This window comes from Pelecanus crispus, chromosome 1, assembly GCF_030463565.1.
Source record: "Pelecanus crispus isolate bPelCri1 chromosome 1, bPelCri1.pri, whole genome shotgun sequence".
Taxonomy (NCBI): domain Eukaryota; kingdom Metazoa; phylum Chordata; class Aves; order Pelecaniformes; family Pelecanidae; genus Pelecanus; species Pelecanus crispus.
This window is the reverse complement of record NC_134643.1, coordinates 214,913,543-214,937,835: the sequence shown is the minus strand read 5'-3', so window position 1 is coordinate 214,937,835 and position 24,293 is coordinate 214,913,543. Positions and strand designations below refer to the sequence as shown.

The 24,293-nt window shown below is 48.1% G+C and overlaps 1 protein-coding gene across 1 annotated transcript in view; it reads left to right on the top strand.

The window, feature by feature from the left end:
* The first annotated feature begins 22,668 nt into the window (after nt 1-22,668).
* The window catches only part of AMOTL1 (angiomotin like 1), a 68,887-nt gene continuing 67,262 nt past the window's right edge, over nt 22,669-24,293 (top strand). The window contains exon 1 of the mRNA XM_075717769.1: nt 22,669-22,753. Coding sequence (XP_075573884.1) covers nt 22,669-22,753 — 85 coding nt within the window. The remainder of the gene's footprint in view (nt 22,754-24,293) is intronic.

The following is a 24,293-nucleotide window of genomic DNA, read 5'->3' as shown; positions in this document are numbered from 1 at the left end:
TCACAGAGGTGGTGAGGATCAGGAGATGAATGTCACCTTGCAATATCTCACCTTGCATTTTACCCATGGCCTGAAGGCCCACGGGTGGCTCTGGACTCTGCCCTGGCAGTTCCAGGACAAGAGCTGGGTCCAGCAAGCATCTGACTTCTAGGGACCCTCACTCCTGCCTGGGTCGAGCCCTTCAGCACTTGGGCTGTTGGAGCTGCGTGCGCAGGCACGGCAGCCACTCTGCTTCTGACAGCAGGTTTCCCCATGCGGTAAATTGGTTAATAACAGTAAAATTTCAAAAGCCCTTTTTTTTAACCACAGAGAATAAATAAAGCCAAAAAACTGAATGTGAGCATGGTTTTATTCAGGACAGGTTTGAATCCAGCATCTAATTTAGCCAATATACTTTGAATTATATATAGATTTAACATTTACTCTTCAGAAGCTTAAGGTTCCTTAAAAGGTCATATTTCATTTTGTATTAGAACATGCCGTGTTGGCTTTCTGCTCGTGGTTTTTTGCACGTATGAGCGCTTAAGGTAAAATGTTTTCTACTTCCAAAAGCAGCAAGTGTACAGACACTTAATAAAAAAAATGTTTTCTTCATGCCCATTTCTGGTTAGTAGGAATTTTTCCTCTCTCTATAGAGCAGCAGGGTAGAGGAATTCAGGCCGATTTCTTCGGGTTTCCATCTCAGATTCTCCAGAGAGCAATGAATATCATAATAACACAAAATTATTCTTCATGTTCAGTACCATTCCAGAACGATTTGCCTGTCTAACTCATCATGCTGATCTCAGCTGCCCGCTTTGTTTTTATGAGTTCTGGGAAATCAAAACACAAACCAATTTTGCTTTAGCAATCATAACTTCAACCAGACAAGAAACAAAGCATGTGCGAGTCCTTCTCCCTTCGCCATCAGGCTTAGAAGAAACGTGACTGAAGTTAATGGAATAACACCTGCGTTATATCTACCAGAGTAAGCCAGAAAAGAATGAGACCCATGATACTTACTTACAATTTTGCAAGAGTGGTCTGGTTTTGACTCTATTAAACCAAGTATGGACCCAGCTATGTCATGTCAAAGGTTCAGTGCTAAACTGAAAGATGTGTCTGCTTAAATGTGCAGTATTGCATTGGTTTCATTAAACTGGCGCAACCGGGGTGTGCATACCTCTGACAAGAGTGGCTGTAATGTAATTTGAGGGTCCACACATTTTTAGCTTATTCAGATTTAAATGGGTCAAATAGTAGAACTTTGTCAATCTGACGTGTTTTTGTTCAAGTGGGCTGAGGACATCTGCATGCATGCCCCATCCAGCAGATGCAGAAGGCTGTGCTTCTCAAAGCAGGACACTTGCCCGCACGGTCTCTCCGGAGGAGGTCATCTGTTTGCTGCCAAGGTATAAAGCTGCAGCTCCTGCCTTTGAAGCAGCCCTTAATGAAGCTCCAAAGTGAAGCATCTGGAAAAACTGGTGCAGTCCCTGCAGACATGGAGCTGTAAAGAAAAAGTCAACTCTGAAGCTGACAAAGAGTGAAGTGTCTCTGAACTGAAACTGAAATCACTGTAAAGTGATGTACATGATAACACAAGGAAACAAATTGGAGAATGGAGAAAGAGGACAAAATGCACATATGTAAGACCGAGACAGACACAGCTACGCTACAGAAAGAAATGCTGTCTTCCACCCTATCCATCAGCAGCAGATGACTTCAGGTTTATTAAAATTACCTTCTGCTAATTGCAGTCCAGAGAATAGCCACAGTCTCCCACTTGCTTCTGTAGAGGTTTGTGGATGACTCAACTGAAATGTGATATTTTGGTTTAATGGTAGGCAGAGGAACATAATTTTTCTATCACACCGGGCTGCAGGGAAGTGTTTCTCTCTGGAGCCAGCTGCTGCCTTGTGCAGACATATCCACTGCATGGAGCATCCCTCTGCCATGCTCACCGACATGCCTGAGCACACCAGCAGAAAAAACAAACTGAGGAAATACCCAAAGGGAAAACACAGCTCATCTAAAACTCCAGGAGAGAATGAAATTTGCAGAATGCCATCTCTTCCTGGGAAAACCCTCATAACTCATTAGCGTGCTTTACCTAACAGGCACGGGAGGGGCACACACATGCCTAATTTAGCTTTGCAAATATGTCAGTGGGCACAGGATGGAAATCTACCTGAAGTTGGAGAAACAGAAAGAATTTAGAAGATCCCGACTTTTAAATGCAAAAAATATAAACCAAAGCTGCCTGTAGGGGCCCCAGCTCCAGCCCTGTAACTCCTCGAGCACAGGGACTGCAGGGAGTGGCCTCCCTCTCCCAGCTATGGCTCATCTAAATTGGTCATTTGAGTGCTGATGTCAGTGAAGTGAGAGACGGATGCAGCCCATCCCAAGTCAGGAATTTGGTGTGATTCATCTCATCCCAAATGTCGGCACCTCCATTCACATGGGATGAATTTTACAGCTTAAATCAGGTGAAGCTAATCCTGTCCGTGTACCCCTTCCAGATTAGAAAGCTTTGAAAGTAGTCTGCAGTTGTAGATCCATTTTGGGTGGGAATCATCTCGCCTCTTTAGGACATTCAGAAATCGGATATCCAAGTCTGAAGTAGTTGCCTTTGGCTTTCTTTGTCATCAGCGGAGAAGAATGGGCACCTCTGGAGGGAGATTCATCCCTTTTAGGAGAGCTGGTAGGCTGGTTGGCTGAATCATCCTCTGGAAATGCTCACTGCCTTCTGTTAAGGCAGGTCACTTAACAAAAACTGCTTAAAAATAAGAAAAGAAGCCTTTTGGGAATACAGAAAATATTTTATGAGCTAGAAATACAGGGATTTGCTAGCAGGTGGAGAACCTGGGACTGATTCAGTAGTTGCAGGTGCATTGCTGGAAGCACTCGACAGAAGTGCAGCAGAGGTTAGCCCAAAGCTGACTTACACACATGCTGCACAAATAAAACCCCACAAGTTCTCTGATCTCGGACAAAATAAGGAGTGTGACTCCCAGAGTAACCTCTGAGGATGGAACTTCAAACACTGTTCGACCAGGCTATTCACAGAGTGTTGGATGCAGCTTCACAGGGTTGACACCTGAGTCGAGGTGTGTACCTGGGAGCTGGCTGTCTAGCCCTGCATATCTATCTATCTATCTATCTATCTATCTATCTATCTATCTATCTATCTATCTATCTATCTATTTATCTATATAGGTATGTATGTACAGACATACACACAGAGAGAAGTCAAATGTACTGACATGGAAGGATCTGCTGAAGCTCACTTTATGCTCCAGCATGCAGGTTAAAAGAGGAAAGACATGAGGATGGTTGTGCAAGAAAGACTAATTTTCTCCTGAAACTGAAAACACTGGGTTGGTCAATGGGAGGAGAAGCTGCCATGCTGCGCCCTGTGTAATTCATATTGCCAGTTATTCCAGGCTGAGTCTGTGCTTGTGCATTCAGAGTTAGGAATTTATGTTGGTAAAAAAAAGCAAAGCAGTTTTATCTGAAATAGGTTTTTCTGTATCAAAAGTTCATTGGCATGTGACATAACAATTTAGTTTTGTGCACAGGTACTGTGTAGGTGAAGCTGGTGGGAGGTGTTGGTTGCCCTATCACTCAACAAATGCATTTTTGTTAGCTACACACTAAACCATGTGTAGATAAAATGTGTATGCTCTACTTTTATTGATGAGGTGGTGTTGGCCAAAGTTTTCCTAGCTTTTTATTATTAAACTGCATGCAAAATCCGTATATAGCAATCTGAAATGGTAAAGCGCTGTATACTAAGCAACAAGGAACTGTCATTGTTAAAGTTGGGTATCCTTTGCCCTCTTCTACATCTTGCTGGATGAAGGGGTTTGCTGGATGAAGGGTTTTGGTTTTGCTTTTGTATTACTCTTAACACAAGACTATTGAGACAGCGCTACAGCTTTAGATATGCTTGTAACATCTTTTAAACCTAAGCAATTGTATTAATTTGTTATAGAGCTCTGTAATTTCATAATGAAAGAAGACAAATTAAAGAGTATTTGTTTCTATTGACAGAAAATACATATTACAATTCTTTTGAAAAGCCGCACAGACTTTTTAGATGCAGAATACACATAGATGCAGTTAATTACACAACTAATTTCCTGCAAAGTTATGCTTCATTTATTTCTGAGTAGTCCCTTTAATTTTAATAGGCCTACATGTTAGAATAAGATTAAGCAGATGAATATTTGCATGTCAGAGCCTTAGGGGGCCAGTATATACCAGCCAAAATGTATAATACAGCTTAGTGCTCTATATACGGGCTATGACTGCTCTTTTAAAAATAGATTCCTGGGTTAGAAAAGGGGATGGAACAGAACTGTTTAAACTAAAAGAGAACATAGGCTTAAGAACAAATGGACACTACATCAGGGGGTGATGTGTTTCTCAAAAATCTGGAATAGTTTTCATTTCAGAACTCACATACTTCCCACAGAAAATCCCACTCTTGGGGTGCAAACACCTGACATCCTCAAGGATCAGGTGCCATCACTTTCATTTTCTTTCCAACATTGCTACTTGTAGTACATCTAGACATTAATTTGCCTGTTTCACAACCACCTTTCACTGCGCATCATCCCCCAGGTTTTCACAGTCCGTGACTGCTGAGGATGTTTGCTACAATTTGACTCTGCAGCTAATGAGCAAGATGCAGTGTTGTTCTCAGATCAGTCATTCTTCTGCCCTCTTTTGTTCCTCCTTTGATTAATGTGTTCTCTTTGATGCCGCTCACACTCAGGGACACATTGCAAGTGCCTTCATCTTCCCACCTCCTGTTGCAGTCATTAAAGGTCATCAGTCATTTCCACCAGCCCAATTACCTCTGCAGAAGAGGACTTGATTCTACCTCACAGCTTTCATGTGGAAGTGCTTGAACATAATGAGCTCGATAGTGATTAGTGTGGATCTAAGCACTTGTGAAGAACCATGGAGGTTATTTACATTAAAAATACTCATTACATTGTACTAGAACCAGAAGATGGCTGGAGCAGAGCTCCTGGGTCATCATACTCCATTGCTGTCTGCCACAAGGAATCACATAATGAGATTGTGCTAAACCAGCCAAGGTATATCTCACAGCTACTTTCATCCTCTATATCTGTTTTTCCTATTAGAAGGATCCTCTCACCTTCTGATGGTTAAAGAAGTTCTTCTCATTTCCAGTCTAGATACATTCATGGGCAGTATTTGAGTTCTGAAATGAAAACTATTCCAGATTTTTGAGAAACACATCACCCCCTGATGTAGCGAGCGTATTATTCCCCTGTGTAGTGCTGATAAGGGCCTGTCTGGGCTTGGTTGGGGGGTAGATACCCTGAACTTGAGCATCCCACATCCCATGGGCATGGAGAACCTTCACAGGCTGAAGATATGGTGATGATTTTCCTCAAGACAGAGAAATTTGGAAATGCTGTCAGCAGCTCTTCTACATATCCAATAAATTTAATTCAAATCTGAAAAAAATCTCATTATACTGATAATAAGCTCTACAACTTGTCATCCAGATTATATTAGTGTACTCTTAGGCATCACTAATGTCAGAAACAAGAGGCTGGACTTGAGGGCCATCAGCCTGCTTGGCTCCACTGCCTTTTGGTATTATCATGGGCTAGGGAGAAGCACTGAGAAAGCAATTAAGGGTTATCTTGTTTCTCACAGTCTGGCTTGGAATTAGCTGCTTCCCATGGCTGCCATTTCACTGGCTGTTTGGTGGCTGCAGATCTATTCCTTCAAGAAAGCAAACAGATGGCTCTTTCCTTGCACCCAAAATGCTCCAGTCTCTATTATTCAGGTGCCACACGACTGCAGCAAAACAAAGCAGTTGCTCATACAACATGATACGCTTAGAAACAGAGAGATGCTGCTTCTGATCATGTCAAATGTGGGTGTCCCACAATCTCCATACTGAACCTATTTGAAAATTCAAGGGTATTATTGCAATAGCTTCCTGGGATGTTCTTCATACAAGGAACAGACAGGGCTTTGCAAGAATCAACACAGAATCAAGAGAAAAAAATAAAGTGTCTACGAAAGAGACCATAAACTGCAGAAACCACCTTCTGTAAGTACTGAGGTTGCCAAAACCAAACTGAATTGCAATTACATACCTACAGCTTCCACCCACCTCTACAAATAGCAGACAGATGTGGGATTCAGAGACTCTTCTTGGACTGTGGAGTTTCCTCTTCATCTTTTTGGGGGAGCTGCTTCTTTTGTGACTATTTCCCATTCCTTTCCTTTGGAGGTACACTCCTCTCGGGGCTGGCTGGTTGGTGCGAGCTGCAGCATCCCCTGGAGAAGGGACTTGGTGGCTGCAGGAGGCTCTTGGGGGAGTCTGTGGGCTGGGAGCTGCTCAGCGTCACCTCCCCTCCCACATCACTGCCATGCGGGAGGCATCTCCGTCACCCTCCAGCCTTCCACCCTGACCAGTGGAGCAGGAGCAGTAGCTCCACGGGGCTGTGTGATTTTGGGAGGGGTCCCCATGGCCCTGCCACTGGCAAGCCCAGAGAGGCTGTTTGCTTTTGTGCCATAGCACAGCATGGTGTACCTTGCTGGGGGGTTATTTTTGAAGGGGTGACGTGGTGTAGCAGTGGGGCTGGTGCAGAAGCTCCTGGCTCCATCCTCTGCCTTGTGCTTGGGCTAGGAGGTGGTTGCAGGGTGCTGTCTCTCTCCTGCCAGCCTGACAGTAGCTTTCCTCCAGACCATTTTAGGACTGTCCTAATCCCCTAAATTTAACCAGTGATGTCAAAGGCTCATGTTAGCTCCCTGCACCAAGTCCTGTGCCCACACACGCTGACGTGAGCCAGGAATAACTCCATCACGACGTAGATTTGAATCCCATCCCAAGCACTGCTGCCTGATGCCCATTTTCATAACACAGACCCTTGAGCCATCGCTGTGCAGGTGCAGCAGCACCAGAGCTGGGGGGGAAGGAGGCACCGGGGCTGGGCAAACTCGCTTCAGGAGAGCCGGATATGGCCAACAGGGTAAGGAGAGACCTCTGAAGGTAAGCTGGAAATGGAGCGGTGTTATTTATTGATCCAGCGGTGCCTTGAGAGCAGGCGTGGGGATGGCTGTGTTTTGTTTGGCTGCTGAACTGACAAATTGGAGGAGGAAAGGAAACGTACTCCGGTGTGGACTTATACGGATGTTACTTTTTTTGTTGTTGGTTTTTTTGTTATTAAAACTGCAAAGGAAAGAAGAGAAAGTTCTGTTCAAAACAAAATTTTGGATGGGGCTAGAGATGACTGTTTCCACTTTGGGTGCCCGTAAAGGGAAACAAAGGGCTCATTTCACAAAAATGTTGGGAGGCTGGCAGCCCCCCTGGCCAGCCTCCCATCCACTCTCCTCCTTCCCTTCCTGCCCCCGAGATGCAGCAGTGCAGCACCCCACCAATGTTCAGGACATGGACAAGCTCCCACTCAGCTCCTCCCTGAGCTGCCCTGCGAGGTCGTGCCCAGAAAGACTTTCCTAGGAAAAGTGTCTGTTTTCAGATAGAATTTGCCAACCACAGTGGGATGGCCTTTCTCATCCCGTTGCCTGGTGTGACCCTCTGTCTTCATTCACCCTGCTCTTTTGGGGGAGCGCAGTGCTTGCAGCTGGGCAGATATTTAGCAGAAGACCGGCACTGGTGTGAAGACCTTTCCCCCATCAGTTCAGAAGAACTGGTGAGCAGGATGAGCTGAGAGGAATGGAAGTTTTGACATGGTATTTCGGTGGGGCATTGTCATTTGTGAGGATGGACATTGTCATTTGGTGGTGTTAGGGAAAAGCAGTCACAGCCACGCGTGGTGTTTTGCTGCCTGGGCAGAACCTGGGTGGGCAGAGGGCTTGAGCTGAATCAGCACAGGACAGCCATCACCTCTGCATTTCAGTCTGGTTGCAAGCTATTACAAACTTACTGAAGCCTGTAGCTTTTCTTGTCTCCCAGAGCCAAGTGTCAGAGAGCAGACGCAGCATGGATGGTGCAATCTTGGCTCAGGACACATGGACATTATAGGAAATGTGTGGAGAACATTCCCTGGGAGTAAAACAGCCTGAGTTATGGCTGGGAAGAAACACTTTTCTAGCTTTATCCTTTCTGCCCAACTTCTCAGGAGGACCAAATCTCATCTTTATATTTTTTGATTCATTGATTTTGTTGGGAAAAGAGTTAGAGCCCGAGATTATAAGCAAGGGGTTAAGGATGTGGGAAGCTCAGGTCTGAGATCCCCATTTGAAACAGGCCATCTGAGGTCCCACCAACCGCCAGCTGCTGGCGCCTCCCAGGTGGCTTTTCCACACGTGGACTAAAAATTCCAGCCTGAGAAACTTTTCCTGGCAGAGGTTTTGTTGAAAGTGGTACATTCCCGCAATGAGAAGGAAAAAAAAAAAGGATTAATTGATATTTTCCAGGGAAATATCAATTTCCCTGGCAATTGAGAGGCAGTGGGCTGGGCGCAGGGGCCGTGGGAGCTGCTGCTGACCCCCTTGTGTGCAATGTTGGGTGGACGAGGCTCTTCCATGGGCAGGGAGCAGCTCTGGGGCCTCCGTGTGTCCTGGCCACTGCTGACACAAATGACAGCCCTTTGGAAAACTGTGGAGGCTGGCGTGCAGGCTCCAGTGCCTGGGAAAAAAACAGTAGCGGAAACCCCACCAGCACAGCCCAAGCCACAGACAGCCAAGAATGAGCTGTTAGCTTGCTCATGGGGGAAAAGCGGTACATTTGGTCTCCTTCAGTTCCCATCAAGGGCACATATGCAATGTTTCATCCTTCGTGAAAAAATCTTGGAGGAGAAGCTTAATTCTTGGCTTTTCAGATAACCCAAGCTGTACATCCGATGTGGTTCACTGTCCCCATAGGAGGGCAGAAGGTGGCTTTGCAGAGGACCCTGCCTGCTCAGTGGAGAGGGAAGGAACAGAGATATCGGGGGATCAAGGAGCACCAGCAGCTTTCTTTGAGCTGTAGTGATGGCGAGCTTGGTGTAAGTGGTTACTGGGAGGAGGGAAAAGGGAAAGGGCAGCCTCTGTCACACCATCTTTTGGGGAAGAGCCATTGGACTGCTCCATTCCCTAGAAGAAGGTGACTTCAATTTGCTTAGACCCACTGGGCACACTTGCTGCGTGTGGGTTGCAGAAAGAATGGGAAAAAGGCTTGAGAGCAGATTTTTTTCTTTGAGGCAGAGGGAGTCAGGCAAAATGTAATGTGTTTAATAGAATTTAAAGCTGATCCTTTATTTATGAGTGGTGGTGGTGGTGGGGAAACCCAAACCAACCCTCTGAAAAGAGTTCATGTACAAGTTGTCTTTGATTAGAGAATCACAGTGACCAAAGTGGGTAGGATTGACCATTACGGTGAGCAGCCTGGTAACACCACAGGAAAGTTGTTTAGTTTGTTGGCAGCACCACAAACATGGTGTTAAAGGAGGTGTCTTCTTGGCCATTAAGAAGTGTAGGGTAGTTATTGTGTATCATACAGTAAAAAGATAGAGCTATCCCCATACACTCACTTTGTTGCAGCCAGGCGGTCTGGTCCGTCATCTCTTGAAGTCAACAGGGAAAAATTCACTGGCCCGAGAAGGTCCCTCTTTGCCCCACACCTGGGGCTGTTTCCATTTGCAAAGTGCTACCCACCAATGTTGGACTGCTGATGATTTTTTCAGTAATGTGAATGAATTTTTTCAGTGTGAAAGTAATAACTGGCTGTGTATTACCTCAAGGGATGATTAAATCACCCGGTGTCTCAGTCTCCAGGATGCAGTTGGACACATCCTGTTAGACGCTGTTCTTCCATAATTGACCTGAGCAGACTTTCTTTACGGTTGCTCCTCACCAATAGCTCATACCGGTTACACGGCATCACTGTGTTCGTCAGAGTCGCCCGTGAATCACCAGACCGTGGGGTGGATAATTGGTACTTTGTTTCCTTGCTGAGAGTTTAAATAACATGCACAAATCAAAAGCCCCTTATTGCTACAAAAAGCAAGTCTAAAGAGCACTCAAGCAGTAATGTGAAAGGAGAAGAGGAGCTGGCGTGCTTCACATTTCAGCTGGAACAAATACCACTGCAATGCTGGTATTTTTATGGTGGAGACAGTTTTGTTTTCTTAAGCAGCAAGTGGACCTGGCTGGAAAACGGCATTTCTCTTTTATGAGATATTTAGAAGTTTCAGCTTTTGGTTTTGTTCTGACGTGGAGCAAAACCAAGGTCTTCTCTAGTTTTTCACAAGAACTGAAGAGAGTAAGGCTGGGGCTTGGCGACAGGGACTCTCCTCCCACCATGCCACATCTGAGACTGGTGGCCAAGCCCTTGCTCAGTGTAATTAGTGGGAGGGGGCCTTATAATTGTGCCATCCTCATGCCCAGTGAGCAGCCCTGGCTCCTCCTGTGCCAGTGGGCAGAGAGGATCCTGCATCAGGCAGGGCTGAGACCTGAATGCATCCAGGTCCTCCTGCAATTAGAGGAGGAACCTGCAGGGAATGCGGGGCGGGAGGTGACCACAGCATCTCACTGCACAGTTTGCAGGGAAGGGTGGGCAGCTGGGAGAAAATCATGAGAAAGTGGCTGATGGATGCATTTGTTTGACCCCAGTGGCAAGACATTAGGTGTCTGTGCTGTGACTGACCCTGGGGGCAGAGATCATACCCTCATAAATTGCCACAGAACTCTTGGGGGTGAGGAGACTCATTTCTTTTAGAGAAAGGAGGAGGGAGATTTATTTCTCTTCTCCCTACCACCACAGCAGGGCTTTCACTCTCTGTTTCATGTGGTAGACACGAACAAGCTTGTGGCTTACTGTCATCTTGAGGTCCCACTTGGTCTGCTCTGTAAATATCCCAGCCTACCCAAGCAAGACTTGAGTCTTCTCTCTTCCGCCCATGTGAAACTATCAACGAGCATCCATCTGTGTGTCTCTCCAACAGGCATGCCACGAAGCCAGGTAGGTGGTTGGCCAGGACCTGAGGGCCCCACACCAGCACCTCCCAAGCACCGGTGTCTTTTGCTGATGAAGCTGGGGCTGGGGCACCCAGCAGCCTGGCTCCCACAGCCCAGGGAGAGGCACGCTGGGTGCCGGCTGAGCCGGGAGCGAGCGCGGGCTTGCCCTTGGATGGCGAAATATGGGACCGGGGGAGCCCAGAGCTACGTGTGGGTGAGCCGCAGGGAGCAAAGGTGCTGGGTTAAACCTGAACTGAAGGAGGATGGATTAGAAGCCAGATCAGGTGCGGGATGTCATAGCCCCTATATGCAGCCAGATAAGGAGGGAAGGATAAGGCATCCTTTATATGGGCCAGTGAGGTCTGGTTTTGCCATGAAACTCGTTCCACTGTTGCCAACACCACCCCTCCCTTAACCAACCCTTTCTCTGCTCTTATCTGATCCTGGGGAAGCCATTCAATGAGATGCCGGTTGGATTCCCTCTTTATTTTTCCCTGCAGAGCTCTGATGTTTTTTAGCACAGAATGACATCTCCAAAAGCAGCTTCCTCTGAAGAGAGTGCTGTAAATATGTCTCAGTCCTCTGAAAAATACTGCAGCTTAATCAAAAAAGCTAAAGTGTTTCCCATCTGCCAGCAGAGATTCTGCCTAGAGCCTCCATTCCATTGAATGATATACTTAGGTTCTTGAGCAAAGAAGCTTCCTCAGCCTGCTCTTGTCTCTTCACCAGGGAGAAAATTATGATGATTATGGCTGCGGTGCCTGCTGGGGTCTCAGTGAGACAGAGCTCTGCTCTGACACTCCCACCACCAAGTAACCCAAGAGCTGCTGCCTGTCTCCGCCTGCCCCACAAGTAACCTGAGACTCCCTGCTGCCTGTGGCTGGCCTGGGGTCTTACCTCCTTCCTCCCACCACCCACTCTTCCCTCCTCTCCCTCGCTTGGTGCAGGTAACCCAGCAGTGTTACTGAATGGAAGAGGACGATGTGCACGGGGCAGTGCCCAGGGTGTGGGGACAGGGAACAAACCAGTCCTCAGCCACGAGGCTCCACTGCTGCTCAAGAGGCAGCGCTGCAGCACCCCACCAGTGTCTGGGACATGGACACGCCCCCACCCAACCTCATCCCTTAGCTGCCCTGCCCAGAAAGGCTTTCCTAGGAGAAGTGTCTGTTTTCAGATAGAATTTGCCAACCACAGTGGGATGGCCTTTCTCATCCCGTTGCCTGGTGTGACCCTCTGTCTCCATTCACTCTGCTCTTTTGGGGGAGCGCAGTGCTTGCAGCTGGGCAGATATTTAGCAGAAGACCGGCACTGGTGTGAAGACCTTTCCCCCATCAGTTCAGAAGAACTGGTGGGCAGGGCAAGCTGTGAGGGACTGGAGTTTTGACATAGACACCTGGGTTCAAGGCTCAGGCGATGTGGCTGGAGAAGGAACAGGAGGCCGGTGACATCCAGCACCACCCCATGTCCTCAGCACAGGGTGGGAAGAGAGGGGAGAGGCACCCCCTTTGTGGGTAAACCTTTCTGCAGCAGATGCAATGCTGTGCAATGACTGCTTATGGCTGCCTCGCCCCGTCTCACCCAGGAGCTTGGCTTGGGCTGCAACCATCCTCTCCATTTTTCTGCAAGGCAGATCAGTGCTGCCGGCTGTAAATCTGGTGGGGAGCTCATGACTCACAGTGTACAAGCTGTGGAGTGCTGTGAATTACGTGGCGCCGGCTGCTCACCTTTCTGAAGGCGGTTTTGGCTCCCCAGGATGTTTGTGCAGGAGAGAACGAGCCTGTGCTGCGGTGGGGCAACCACAGCCCCGCACAGACACGCTGGGAGGAGGGTAAGAGCGTGCCCCATGTCAGCAGGCCTGGAAAAGCCATCAGGACTCGGTGGCACTGTATTTACAAGCCTGCTATGTAGGGTTGGTTTGTTTTTTTTTTTTGAAAAAACAAGCTTAATCCAAAGCCTCCATTTCACATACGGCCATCAGTTGACTTCTGTCCAAGCGGAGTGGTTTCTCCAAGTGTCTCCCACTACAGAGTCGAAGCCTCAGGGAATCCCCATCCTCAGGGTGTGTCCTGGGGCACCATCACCCCAGGGGCTTGGTGGGAGAGCTTCGACACTGCCAGGGCTGCTTCTGCTGCGTTGCAGCTGTAGTGGGTCAGCCTGGATGTGAGGATAGCATCTCAGCACAGCCAGGCCTCCTCTCAGCTCTTCACCTGTGCACAGGTGGTGGCACAGCCTGAATCTTTCAGTGTCCCACACACGGGCTGCCACCACAGCTGGCACCAGTTGGCACTGTGCTGGCAGTCCCCAAAACACCCCTTGGTAAGAGCGTGGATGCTTTTTCCTTTGTGGTCAGAGCTGAGACATGCTTCTGGAGGAGGTGTGGGAATGCAGGCTCTTTGAGGGTCTTTGCTCCCTGGCTGCTGATGTCTGCTGCTCCTGGACCTGCTGGCTTCCTAAATTCACAGGGGGCCTGCAACCCACCTCATGCCTGCTCATGCCGCACGAAGGTGCCAAGCACAGCCGGATACTGTTGGAGGCATTGGACAATGTTGGCCAAAGCCAGGATAGGGTGATAAAACCAAGTCCAGCTACAAAGAGCAGAGGCCACAGATCAGAGTTGGCTCAAAGGCTGCACAGCACATTTCTCTTTGTCATTGAGTGCACATGGGTGCTTGAAGTCCTTCTGGTCCTGGGAATGGGAGCTCTTTGCCTCCCAGGTATGAGGTTTTCTGTCTAACCTAGTGGCTGGAAGTCATAGAATCACAGAATCATAGAATCGTTTAGGTTGGAAAAGACCTTTAAGATCATCCAGTCCAACCATTAACCTAACATTACCAAGTCCACACTAAACCAATTAAGGGTAGACTAGACTAAACCATGTCCCAAAGTGCCACATCTACCCATTTTTTGAACGCTTCCAGGGATGGTGACTCCACCACCTCTCTGGGCAGCCTGTTCCAATGCTTGACTAGCCTTTCCGTAAAGAAATTTTTCCTAATATCCAATCTAAACCTCCCCTGGTGCAGCCTGAGCCCATTTCCTCTTGTCCTATCGCTAACTACTTGGGAGAAGTCCTTCACAGCTGAGCTCGTAATTTTGAAATCACCTCCTGAGTACCATAAGCTATCAAGAGAGATGATGAATGGAGCTGGTCTTTTGGGAGACAGAGCAAAAACTAAGATCCATTCACATCTGCCTCAGGTGTGTAGACTGCCTACACTCAAGTGAGCTTGCTGCTGTCATGCATGAATTGGAGCTTCACTTCTGAGATGTCCTTGCTATAAGCCATTTGGGAAAACTGGCGACTCTGACAAAACATTGCAAGGTGTGAACATCTGCTGGAGCTATTCGCTCCATGGTAAGCTCATATTCTTCCTTGCGAGAAGATGCTCTAATCAAGGTCACATTCACTGCTTGCTCTCCATTCTCAGCCTTCTCTCCTCCCTTATGCTTGGCACAAGGGGCTTCGCTGGGAAGCTCACCTGCACGGTATTCCATTCGCCCGTGATATCTATTCCTCTTCTGAGACTGCCTGAGGTGGCATTTGATCATGGCAGAAATGCCTTTCCTGTTGTCACCTTCCCCCAGGTGCTTCTGACTCAACGGAAAACCCGGGAAGACACCCGCCATCCTTATCAAGATGTAACTAGCCCAGACACTGCCACATCACATCATTTTTTCAGCCTGTATCACTGATGACTCAGCCTCCATTAATAGCAGTCATCAGGGACTATTTCTCCCTACCTTTCCTCCTGGCCAGAGGCCACTCCATAACCTGTGCAACCCACTGAAGTTTGGATCAGCCTTTCCAGCACTGTGACTGCTTTTCAGACCGCGCCACTGCTTCTCCTCAGCGCTCCCTGCACGTGCTGCTGCAAACTGCCGAGGAAGGTAGGAATGAAAGCGGACAGCCTAGCATCTCCGTTAGCTTTGACAATTGGGACATATGAATTAGCAAAGCCTCTATTCAAAGTGATCTCCTTGCAGGGCTACTGCTGACCGTCGAGGGATTTACATGGCCAGTTGGTTTTTTTTCCTCTGCTGTGCTTCCACAGGTTACTTTCCCAAAGACAATTATATGACTCAGGAAGACAAATGCATACCTTGCATACTTGCGGGAACCATAATGCCGATAGGTGGTGTAGAGCGTTTTGAAGCTCTTTAAACACACAAGAGCAGCTAAATTCCCGTGACTTACGTACCCAAACCAAAGCAAGTCCAGGCAATGGCTGCATAGTTTTCGTGGAGCCCTTACCCAACGGAGGACAAACATCTCCCCGGGAAAGCTTTGGTCTTGCAGCACCGAGGCACAGACGCTTTTTGTTGGCAGAGGAATCACGGGTGTTTTGTCAGGTAAGATTTACCATTTGTATTTTACCAGTTTTTGAAAGATCTTGTCCAAACTGAGGCTGGAACAGGATCATTTTCTACTATGAATGCAAAAAAAATAAGGCACTTGTATGTTTTCTGAGAGGTCATAGGAACAGCACAGAGAAATTATCCTCTCTTAAATAGGTAGGTGATTGTTATGGCTAAAACAACCTGGCAGCTAATCGCCTGTGAAGATAACTGGCAGAAATGAGGTGCGGTGGTGTTTGGTATTGCTAGTTTAGCACAGACAGCTCTGTAAAACACACAAAGGGAGACACAGGCTTTGCTTCAAGTGCTTTAACATTTGAATCATTGAATTGCAACTCGATTTGCTGATTTTGGAAGAAAACCAGAGAAGTAAGAAAGAGAAATTTTATTCCACGTGGTACCTTGGAGGACCTTACAGATCTTAAAACCACCCCAAATCTGGATCGACATGCGCACACAGCATCTCCTGTACTTTGTCATCAGAGCACTGGTCCTGGAGCGCTGCAGGGTGGCTCCTGGCATCCTGCCGTGCCTGCGGGATGGTTGGGACAGGCTTGTGAGCTCTTTGGGACCATTTCGGGGGCACCCTTGCTCAGGAGTGAGAGTAAGAGCTTGGCTGAAATTGAAGCTAGCATTTTCAAAGCTTTTCAAGCTTTTGGTCTGGTTCCTGGGTATCTGTGTAGATGTGTGTCCCTAGCTAGGGATGAGCTATTCAAATGAAATCATGACATGTAAATAGAGATGTATTTATTGATTTGGTTCCTACCTTTATATCCAAAGGGATAAAGAGGAGCTTCCAGTGCCTGTCTCCATCAGTGTGGGTGACCAGAAATCACCCACCTGCCAATATCTCCCCTGAGACCAGACTGGGACAGGTCCTTGAAAAGGGCTTCATCATACAGAGGGCTTATTGGAAATGCCTTGGGGTCCATGAGCAATGTTGGGAGCCTGCCTCCGAGCCCCTTCCCTCTCTGGCCATCTTCCCAGCCCTGAACTGAGGCAGGGGAACAGCGGCTGCGCTTTTGGGAAGGCTCCTTTCGGAGGAGATCCTGTGTTTCCTGGCTCCTGAATGTTTTTGTTTGTCAGGGCAAGGGGAGCAATACAACTTGCTGCTTGTCCCGACGTGCCTGCTGTGTGGAAACCTGCAGCTTTTATAAAAAGGGCTCCTGTCCTGGGGACTGTGGAGCCTTCAAGCGCTTCTTGGCTCTGGGCTTCTCCTCTAGCTGTCGTAAGATCAGATTAATGATGTATTAGTTCAAGATAACTGCCATGAGATCATGTAATTAACTTGTGATCATGCTCTGTGCCAGTTGGCTGAAACTCGCTGCTTTTAAAAACACCTCTTTCAGACCAGCTACAAATAGAGCTTTTTGAATGACAGCATTAACAAATAGCTCATTAGTTACCTTTTGGGCTAATTAAGGGAGAGCACATCCAAGGCAGTAAAGAACAGCAGTGGGTGATTAAAGGCAGCGATCAGGCTGAGCTCTGCAGTACAGGGGAAGCAGTTTATCACCTTGTGCCCTTCGCTGTGGCCATTGTGCTCCCAGTTACACAGGTGTGTGATGTCCCCCTTCATGGCCTGATCCTGCCCTGCTCAGCTCTGTAAGGCTCAGTCAGATCTTCTCACTGCCGCTCGTGTTGCCCTTGGGCAGACGAATAGCTGCGGAGAGGGGGGTGCAGAAAGGCAACGCCTTCGCAGGGCAGCGATACCTGTCCAAGAGCAGCTGCTGCTTGCCCAGGCGATGTGACTTCATCTCAGCACTGCTCCCACATTTGGTATACGTGGCTTTTTTGACACATAAAAGTTTTGCTGCGAGCAAAACTGAGGGTCAGGGGATGCTTTAACTTCTCTGGACTCATTGGGAGTGGGAAGAATCTGGATTACTACGTAGGCACCATAAGGGTGTATATACCATTTTGGTGAGCACTGGGCTGGAACAAGCACCGTAAGGATGTATATACCATTTTGGTGAGTGCAGGGCTGGACACCCCATGCCTGATGAGAGGAAGGCTATGTCGCTATCCCAGTATTTTTTCAGGGAGCTGGAAAACATCCCAGGGAAAGGGATCTGTCTCGTAGCATTTAATCCCATGTGTGGCTGCTGCAAGACTGCAGCCTGAGACCTTCTTCCACAGTCTGCCCAAGCTCTCTCCCTCTTCTCCAGCTGGACCAAGCTCCCTTCTTCAGTCCCTGCATCTTGCCTCAGCCTTAGTTCTGCCTTGGCTACCCACCTCATCCCTTTGGCATGGTGAATGTCCGTCCCAAATCCCAGAAATTGCTCAGAGGCACAGGTTAGGGTCAGTGCCCTCTCTTGCTGGAAAACACACCAGCAATGGCTGGCCCCCACTGCAGGGTTTGCAACATGAACAGAAACAGAGATTTCTCTCCCCTGTCCCACCCTCCCTCGCCAAACTGATACCCAACCCCACTCTCCTCTGTGTCCTCCCTGCTGCCCCATCTGCCAGACCTCCCATGGCTGGTGGCCACCTCAGCTGTTGTGTAGTCCTTTCTCTTGCCCCAGTCCCTGCCGATGCTCATTTCCCCTTTACACTGGGTTGTGACATGCTGCAGGTGGCTCTGCAGTCACCTGCCCTGGCCTGGTCACCAAGCCCTGTGATGGTGTGGCTTGGGGCTGCTCTGCTGCCCAGGAACCAGCTGTGTGCACCCCACACTGCCTGACTCCCCTGGGCCAGATCCTGCTCAGAAAGGTTCATGTGAGCCCTTCTTAGGTGCTACAAGGGGTTGGAAAGGTTGTTTATCTAAACAAACAAATCAATAAATGCAAAGGGCTCCTGTGTGCTGCTTTGGGGGCTCACACCAGCGAGGTGGTGTGTGGCTATCATCAGCCCTAGGGGGTTGCCAGCCCTAGGTGATCACCAGCCCTACGTGGTCACCAGCCCTAGCAGTGCCCGAGTCAGACTGGACTGAGCACCTCATGAAACTATGCCCTCCTTCATTTCTTGTGGAGGAGAGGAGAAGTAGCTGAGCCTGCGTCTTCTGGAAGATGACTGATTTTTACCCACAGTCAAGTAGGTGGATGCAGATAGAGCTCTGAAGTTGAAATGTATGCAAGGAGGTACGATAGCTCAGAGAAATGGGAGCTTCTTTGTACAGCATCTGCATCTCTGGTCAGCAGCACTTGGTTTTGGTGAGCCACGTGCATGGAGCCAATTTTGAGGGCAGTGCTTGGGCAAACACTGCCAGCTTCTTCTTGTCCTCCAGATCAAGCCCCTGTGTGCTGAAGCGTTTAGGGTTTGACACTTTAATCTCTTGTCTGTCTGGGTTAGTCTCACTCAGGTCATTAACTTTTATTTTCCTGCTGTTCTGGCCATGTGAATTCTGCAGTTTGTGGTACTAAAGAAAAAATCCCCATGCAGCTGCTGAGTGCCCAGAGAGGCTGTGTGGCAGATTGTCTTAAACTGGAAATGCTCCAGAAAATGAGCTTAACTGGGGCTTGTCCTCCAACAGCCACTTCTTACAGATTAGAGAGGTTGTAAAACATTCCTGAAATGGTCATTCCAATATTACACTATTTTATTCTGCAGTTTGGAAGGGATTTGCAGGTTAGGCCAAAAATGGACAGTGGTTTGTGATCCTTTCATTTCACAGCTTTCACTATACCTCAATAACACCCACGTAGATCACAAAATAAAAATATATAAAAAAAAAAATAGGGGCTGAATGAATGTCCTGGTTTCAGCTGGGATAGAGTTAATTTTCTTCCCAGTAGCTGGTATAGTGCTGTGGTTTGGATTCAGTATGAGAATAATGTTGATAACACAATTAAAACACTGATGTTTTAGTTGTTGCTAAGTAGTGCTTACACTAGTCAAGGACTTTTCAGCTTCCCATGCTCTGCCAGGTGCACAAGAAGCTGGGAGGGGGCACAGCCAGGACAGCTGACCCAAACTGGCCAAAGGGCTATTCCATACCATATGGTGTCATGCTCAGTATAGAAACTGGGGGGAGTTGGCTGGGGTGCAGCGATCGCTGCTCAGGGATGGGATGGGCATTGGTCAGCAGGTGGTGAGCAATTGCATTGTGCATCACTTGCTTTGTATATGCTTTTATCATTATCATCATTATTATTATTATTATTTTTATTATTATTTTCTCTTCCTCTGCTGTCCTATTAAACTGCCTTTATCTCAACCCATGGGTTTTACTTTTTTTTTTCCCTGATTCTCTTCCCCATCCTACCCGGGGTGGGGAGGGTGAGCAAGCGGCTGTGTGGTGCTTCGTTACCAACTGGGGTTAAACCACAACAATTACAAATTTACATTGTATCAGGATATGACATATAGCAGGAATATAAGTCAAGTCTTTTCTTACCTTGTTTTTTCTTAGAGGACTGGTGGAAGCTGTAGGTGTGTAAAATGAGCTCCCCCTGCCCTAAATGGAGACTGAACACAGGATCTGAGTGCAGGCACTTTGGAAAATCTGGCATTTGATTTGTGGTCTTCTTAAAAGATGGAGGTAATAGGTGTTGACTATTGACTGCAACAAGGCTGAGCAGTTCAAGCAGCTGGAGCATAAATCCCAGGCCTTGTGAGACACCAGGCTGAGTGGCAATGCCTCTTTCTTCAGCTTTGCATTTTAGTGAGAAGTCTATTGAGTGAACATTAATGCAGCTAGTGTTCGTAGCCATCCCTTTCCCTCCCATCCCATCCTGCTGGGCGGCCGCAGTGGAGGGTGGGCACAACGGATGCTCTGTGGTGAGGCAGGGACACAAACCCATCCCTGATCCTGTGATGCTGGCCCCGAGGACCCGACACCACCAGCCTCTGCTGGCACCAAGCTCTGCTGTGAAGGGAAGGGATGGATGCCCCAAAGCTACAGCAATGACGGAGGTTTATGATCTTTTAGGTGTTTCTCATTTCCAGTATTATTGTCCCCAGTAAATTTTGGCTTTTGCTTTCTCTAATATTGGTTGGACTGTATGCATCAGTAGAGTCAGAAGTATTACATTTGCAATTAATCTTCTGTGTGACGGGAGCTCAGGACTCGTGTCTATATGATTTCATGTCTATACGATTTCCTGTCTGTATGCTTTGGAACAGAGGTGGACAGTGGGCAAGGAGCTGAGGTCTGGAGGTTTGCTTTTTTCTTCTTTCAGAGAAACAAGTGGATATGGAAAAGCCATTTTTTCTTCTGTGCTACGTTGATAAATTGCCCTTTCGTTCTTTCTCTCTTATACTTTTATTGAACTTGCAGACAAACCTCTCCCTTGGCAGGTGGAAAGAATAAATTGCCAGCAGTACACATTGACGAGATGCCTTTCAGTAGTGGAGCTGTACAAATAATAGGTTTTTCATTTCAGTGGCTGAACGGAAAAATTGAAAATACTTTTTGTTTTGGGTCACCCCCTAAAGGAGAATGTTTCTTTTCTTCTTTCATTTATTTTCATAAGCATTGCACGAGACTTTCTAGTTTGAGATTATTTAGTGCTTTTTATAACTTAAAAAAAGAAGACAAAAGAAAAGAAAAAGCAAAGTAGGTCACTTTCAAACTGAAAATGTCATTTGACAGAACAACAATAAATGTTTCATTTAAAAAATGTCAAAATGGAGTCTTGCAAATTTTCTCAGAACTTTTTTCTTCTCTTTTAGCTAAAACTCATTAGATATTCAACCCAAATTCACACAGAGTCTCAGTACCTATTAATTGCCTTTTGGGTGAATTTGCTACATCAAAAAAACCCAGTCAAGCTCCGCCTGCACACGGCAGTGACCAGCCCTGTTTACTGCTCAGCAAACGCATACACACAAGTACTTAATTCTACTTAATTAAGGTGTTGAGCGGGTGAAATGACCTCTCACAGGTCTGGCTGGCCAGGGAAGCACTGGCACAGCCATTATTCACCCTGGTGAGACCCAGAAGCGTGCTGGGGCAGGAGCTTGAGAGCCACCGGGGCGATAGGCCAACGTGGGGCTGCTGCGCCTTCCCGCAGACCCCCCAGCTCTGGCATATCCCCCCCGATGGGAAGGTGGCTGGGGTGCGCCAGTGCTTGGGAAATGCAATGGTGTGGCTCGGCCACGCTTCGCTTCCCCATGGGGCCAGGGCCCATCCGTCTCTTTCTTTGCCTGGTTTCCTAAGGAATCAGTGCTGGTGTGATGGTGTCCCTCCACCGCCACCTGCCCGTCCCTCCCAGGAGCTCCCTGAATTCAGGGCCCTGGCAGCATTAAATTACAACAAATTCCTACAAATGATGATGATGAAAATCAGGGGCTGAATAGAGATGCACAGCTTCCAGTGTGGCGGGTCCCGGAGGACTCACTTCACCATGAAACCAGCTCCACCGGTGCCATTTGGGGTCTGGGTTTGGCTCAGACAACATTAGGGAAAGTCCCTGCTGTCACGTCCTCTTCAGCATCTTACCGCAGAGGCAAAAAAGCTCCACAGTAACTTTTTGTTGAGCTCCACAGTAACTTTTTGTTGCATCCCAACACTGCTGTGTCCTTCCTTGATAAATTAGAGGTTGTTGGTGCTGGAAGGATTCTATTCCCTCCCAAATACATGTAATCATGAAAATTTCGGGGCGGATTAAATGCCCCTGTGTGCTTACCCTGCCAGGGATGCACAGGTCTAAGGGGTCAGGGAGGGAAAATGCCTCCACATATTCCCATGGACTCCCAGCTGCAGCAAACCTGTAGGTAGCACTGAATGGCTGATAGACAGGAAAATAATTCAGTGTTTACACCAGAAAGGGAGTTTATGGGGTTAGGAGCTCCAGCTTTAACTGCTCAATAAAGTCCATCCTTCCCTGGTGGCTCACAGCCGCCGCTCCAGGGCTGGGGCAGCTGCGAGAGCCAAGTGGCCAGTGGTAGCATTGGCTTGTAACGTGTAACTGATAACTCCCAGCCTGTAATTCCTGTCTGTGGAGGGGCTGGGACCAGGTGGGAGCAAGGGCCAGCACCCCTGCCCGCTACCTTCGCCAGCCAGGACCCCGGGATGCAGCCAGGCTGGGCACGTAGAGCTGAGGCACTCATCCCCAATGGACACCCTCGTGGCACGTCACCTGCTCGGAAATAAAACCCTATGCTTGCAAATATTGTGAGGGCTTAGGAATTTCTCAGTGTTGGTCAGACTGACAACAGAAAATTAAGAGGTCCAAGCATCAGTGGCCTTTTGAGACAGCAGGGAGACTTGTCGATAAGTCAAGGCTTGGCAGAGTCCAACAGTCCCCTGTGAGCCATGTGATTCTTTTCCTTTTTTCCTGAAATATTGACAAGACATTTTCCTCTGCTGAGGAAAGCTTCTCAGCAGCTGGCCACGGTGCGGACCACGACAGGCACTCAGAGTATCTTCTGGTTATTCCCCAGAGAAAGCGGCAGGAGGCATTGCAAGCAGATCTTTGATTCTGCAGATCAGAGATGGACCCTGGTGAAAACTGGAAGCTGGATGAAACCAACTGGTTGTCTCATGGTGGGATCCATCCCTTTGCCAGTGTGAAAGGAGGTAGGACACGACTGATGATTTTTAATCCACCCAGAGAATGTGCTGAGAGCCTTCCCGATGTGCTTGCAGTGCTCGCAGGGGTTTTGCTGGGCTACATCCAGAGCAAGGCAGTACTCAGTGTGAAGGTAGGAAAGGTATGACCCAAACGGCGGTGTCTTGCCAGGAGCTGGCACACTGACACAGGCACTTGATCTGTGGCTTGTCTTCCTTATCTGGAGTGGCCTTTTGCCAAAAATAACCCCAACACCCACCTTTCGGCAAGTTAATATGCCGCTTGTGCTAGATGTTACCACCCTCATTCTCCACAAGCAGGACTCTGCAGATGACAGTGGTTGGGGAGGAGTGAGGAGGAGAGCTAGTAAAATAGCCCCTTCTCTCTTCCATCGTATTTGCGTGGGACGATTTAGGATGGCTCCAGGGAGACACGCTGTCCCAGCAGTGACAGGAGGGCCGAGGGCTGCCCTGGCTGGGGCTTCCTGTGCAGGACCATTCAAGGTTTCGGTCCACCTTAGCATGACATAAGACCTCCCCGCCCAGGGCTGGGGTCCATCACTCTCCAGAAATTGCCACTCTCAGGAAAGCACTCGGGGCAGATGCAATGGGAAATAGCCAGCAGAACTATTTCCTCTATCGATTCATCTCTACCTAATTTCCAGCTAGCTGCTGTAATTTCCTTTTAATCCCCATTCGGACATTTGACAGAAGCAGCCACATGTGCTCCCTGCTCAGCCCCAGCTCATCTTCATTACCAGAGGTCCCTGTCCCCCAGGCCAGCACAAGCTGCCCCTCCTTGGGCAAAGCTCCTTCTTTGGCTGGGACATGCTCTGCCCCGGCATAAAACCAAAATAAACCCACAGCCTTCCAGATGACAGCACCTTGGGATCAGAAATATTTTGCTTTGGTAAATCTGTTTCCCTCGGCTTCCCACTGATAGCCTAGGTGCTTGGGGTAGGGGACAGTCCGAGATGCAGCATCGCCTCCTTTTCCACGAGAGTTGAATTAGATAAGGAGGTTTATGCTTTTGAACCCAGCAGCCCTGGGTTCAATCTCCCCAGCCAAGTGCCAGTGGGTGGCATCCTTATGACAGCACATCTGCTGCTTCTGCAGGCGCCCAGCCCGGGGTGGCTCCAAGGGACCAGCACAGGGATGCTTGCTGCAGTCCATCCTTTTTGCCCGTTAGGACAATCTCTGTTTCTGTTATTTTTCTAAAATCTTTGCCATGTGCATGGTCTGTGTTACCATATATAGGTTGGGTTATACTGTTGGGTTTTGAATCCCACAGTGCTTGGGTCTGAAATGCAGAGGAGGGCAGATTTGCAGGCGTTTATGAAAAGCCAAAACAATTAAATGTGGTTTTTGGGTTTGTATGCAGCCTGTTGCTATCCTAAAGTAGTGGCTCACAGCTTTTTCTAACAGATGGGCCCAACAGCATTTTATAGTGGGGGGCAAAATCTCTCAGAAATGTCACAGGTATGGATTACTGTATGATGTCAGTCACCTGCCCTTCTTAAACATCCTCCTTGAACCCCCTAGGAGCAGT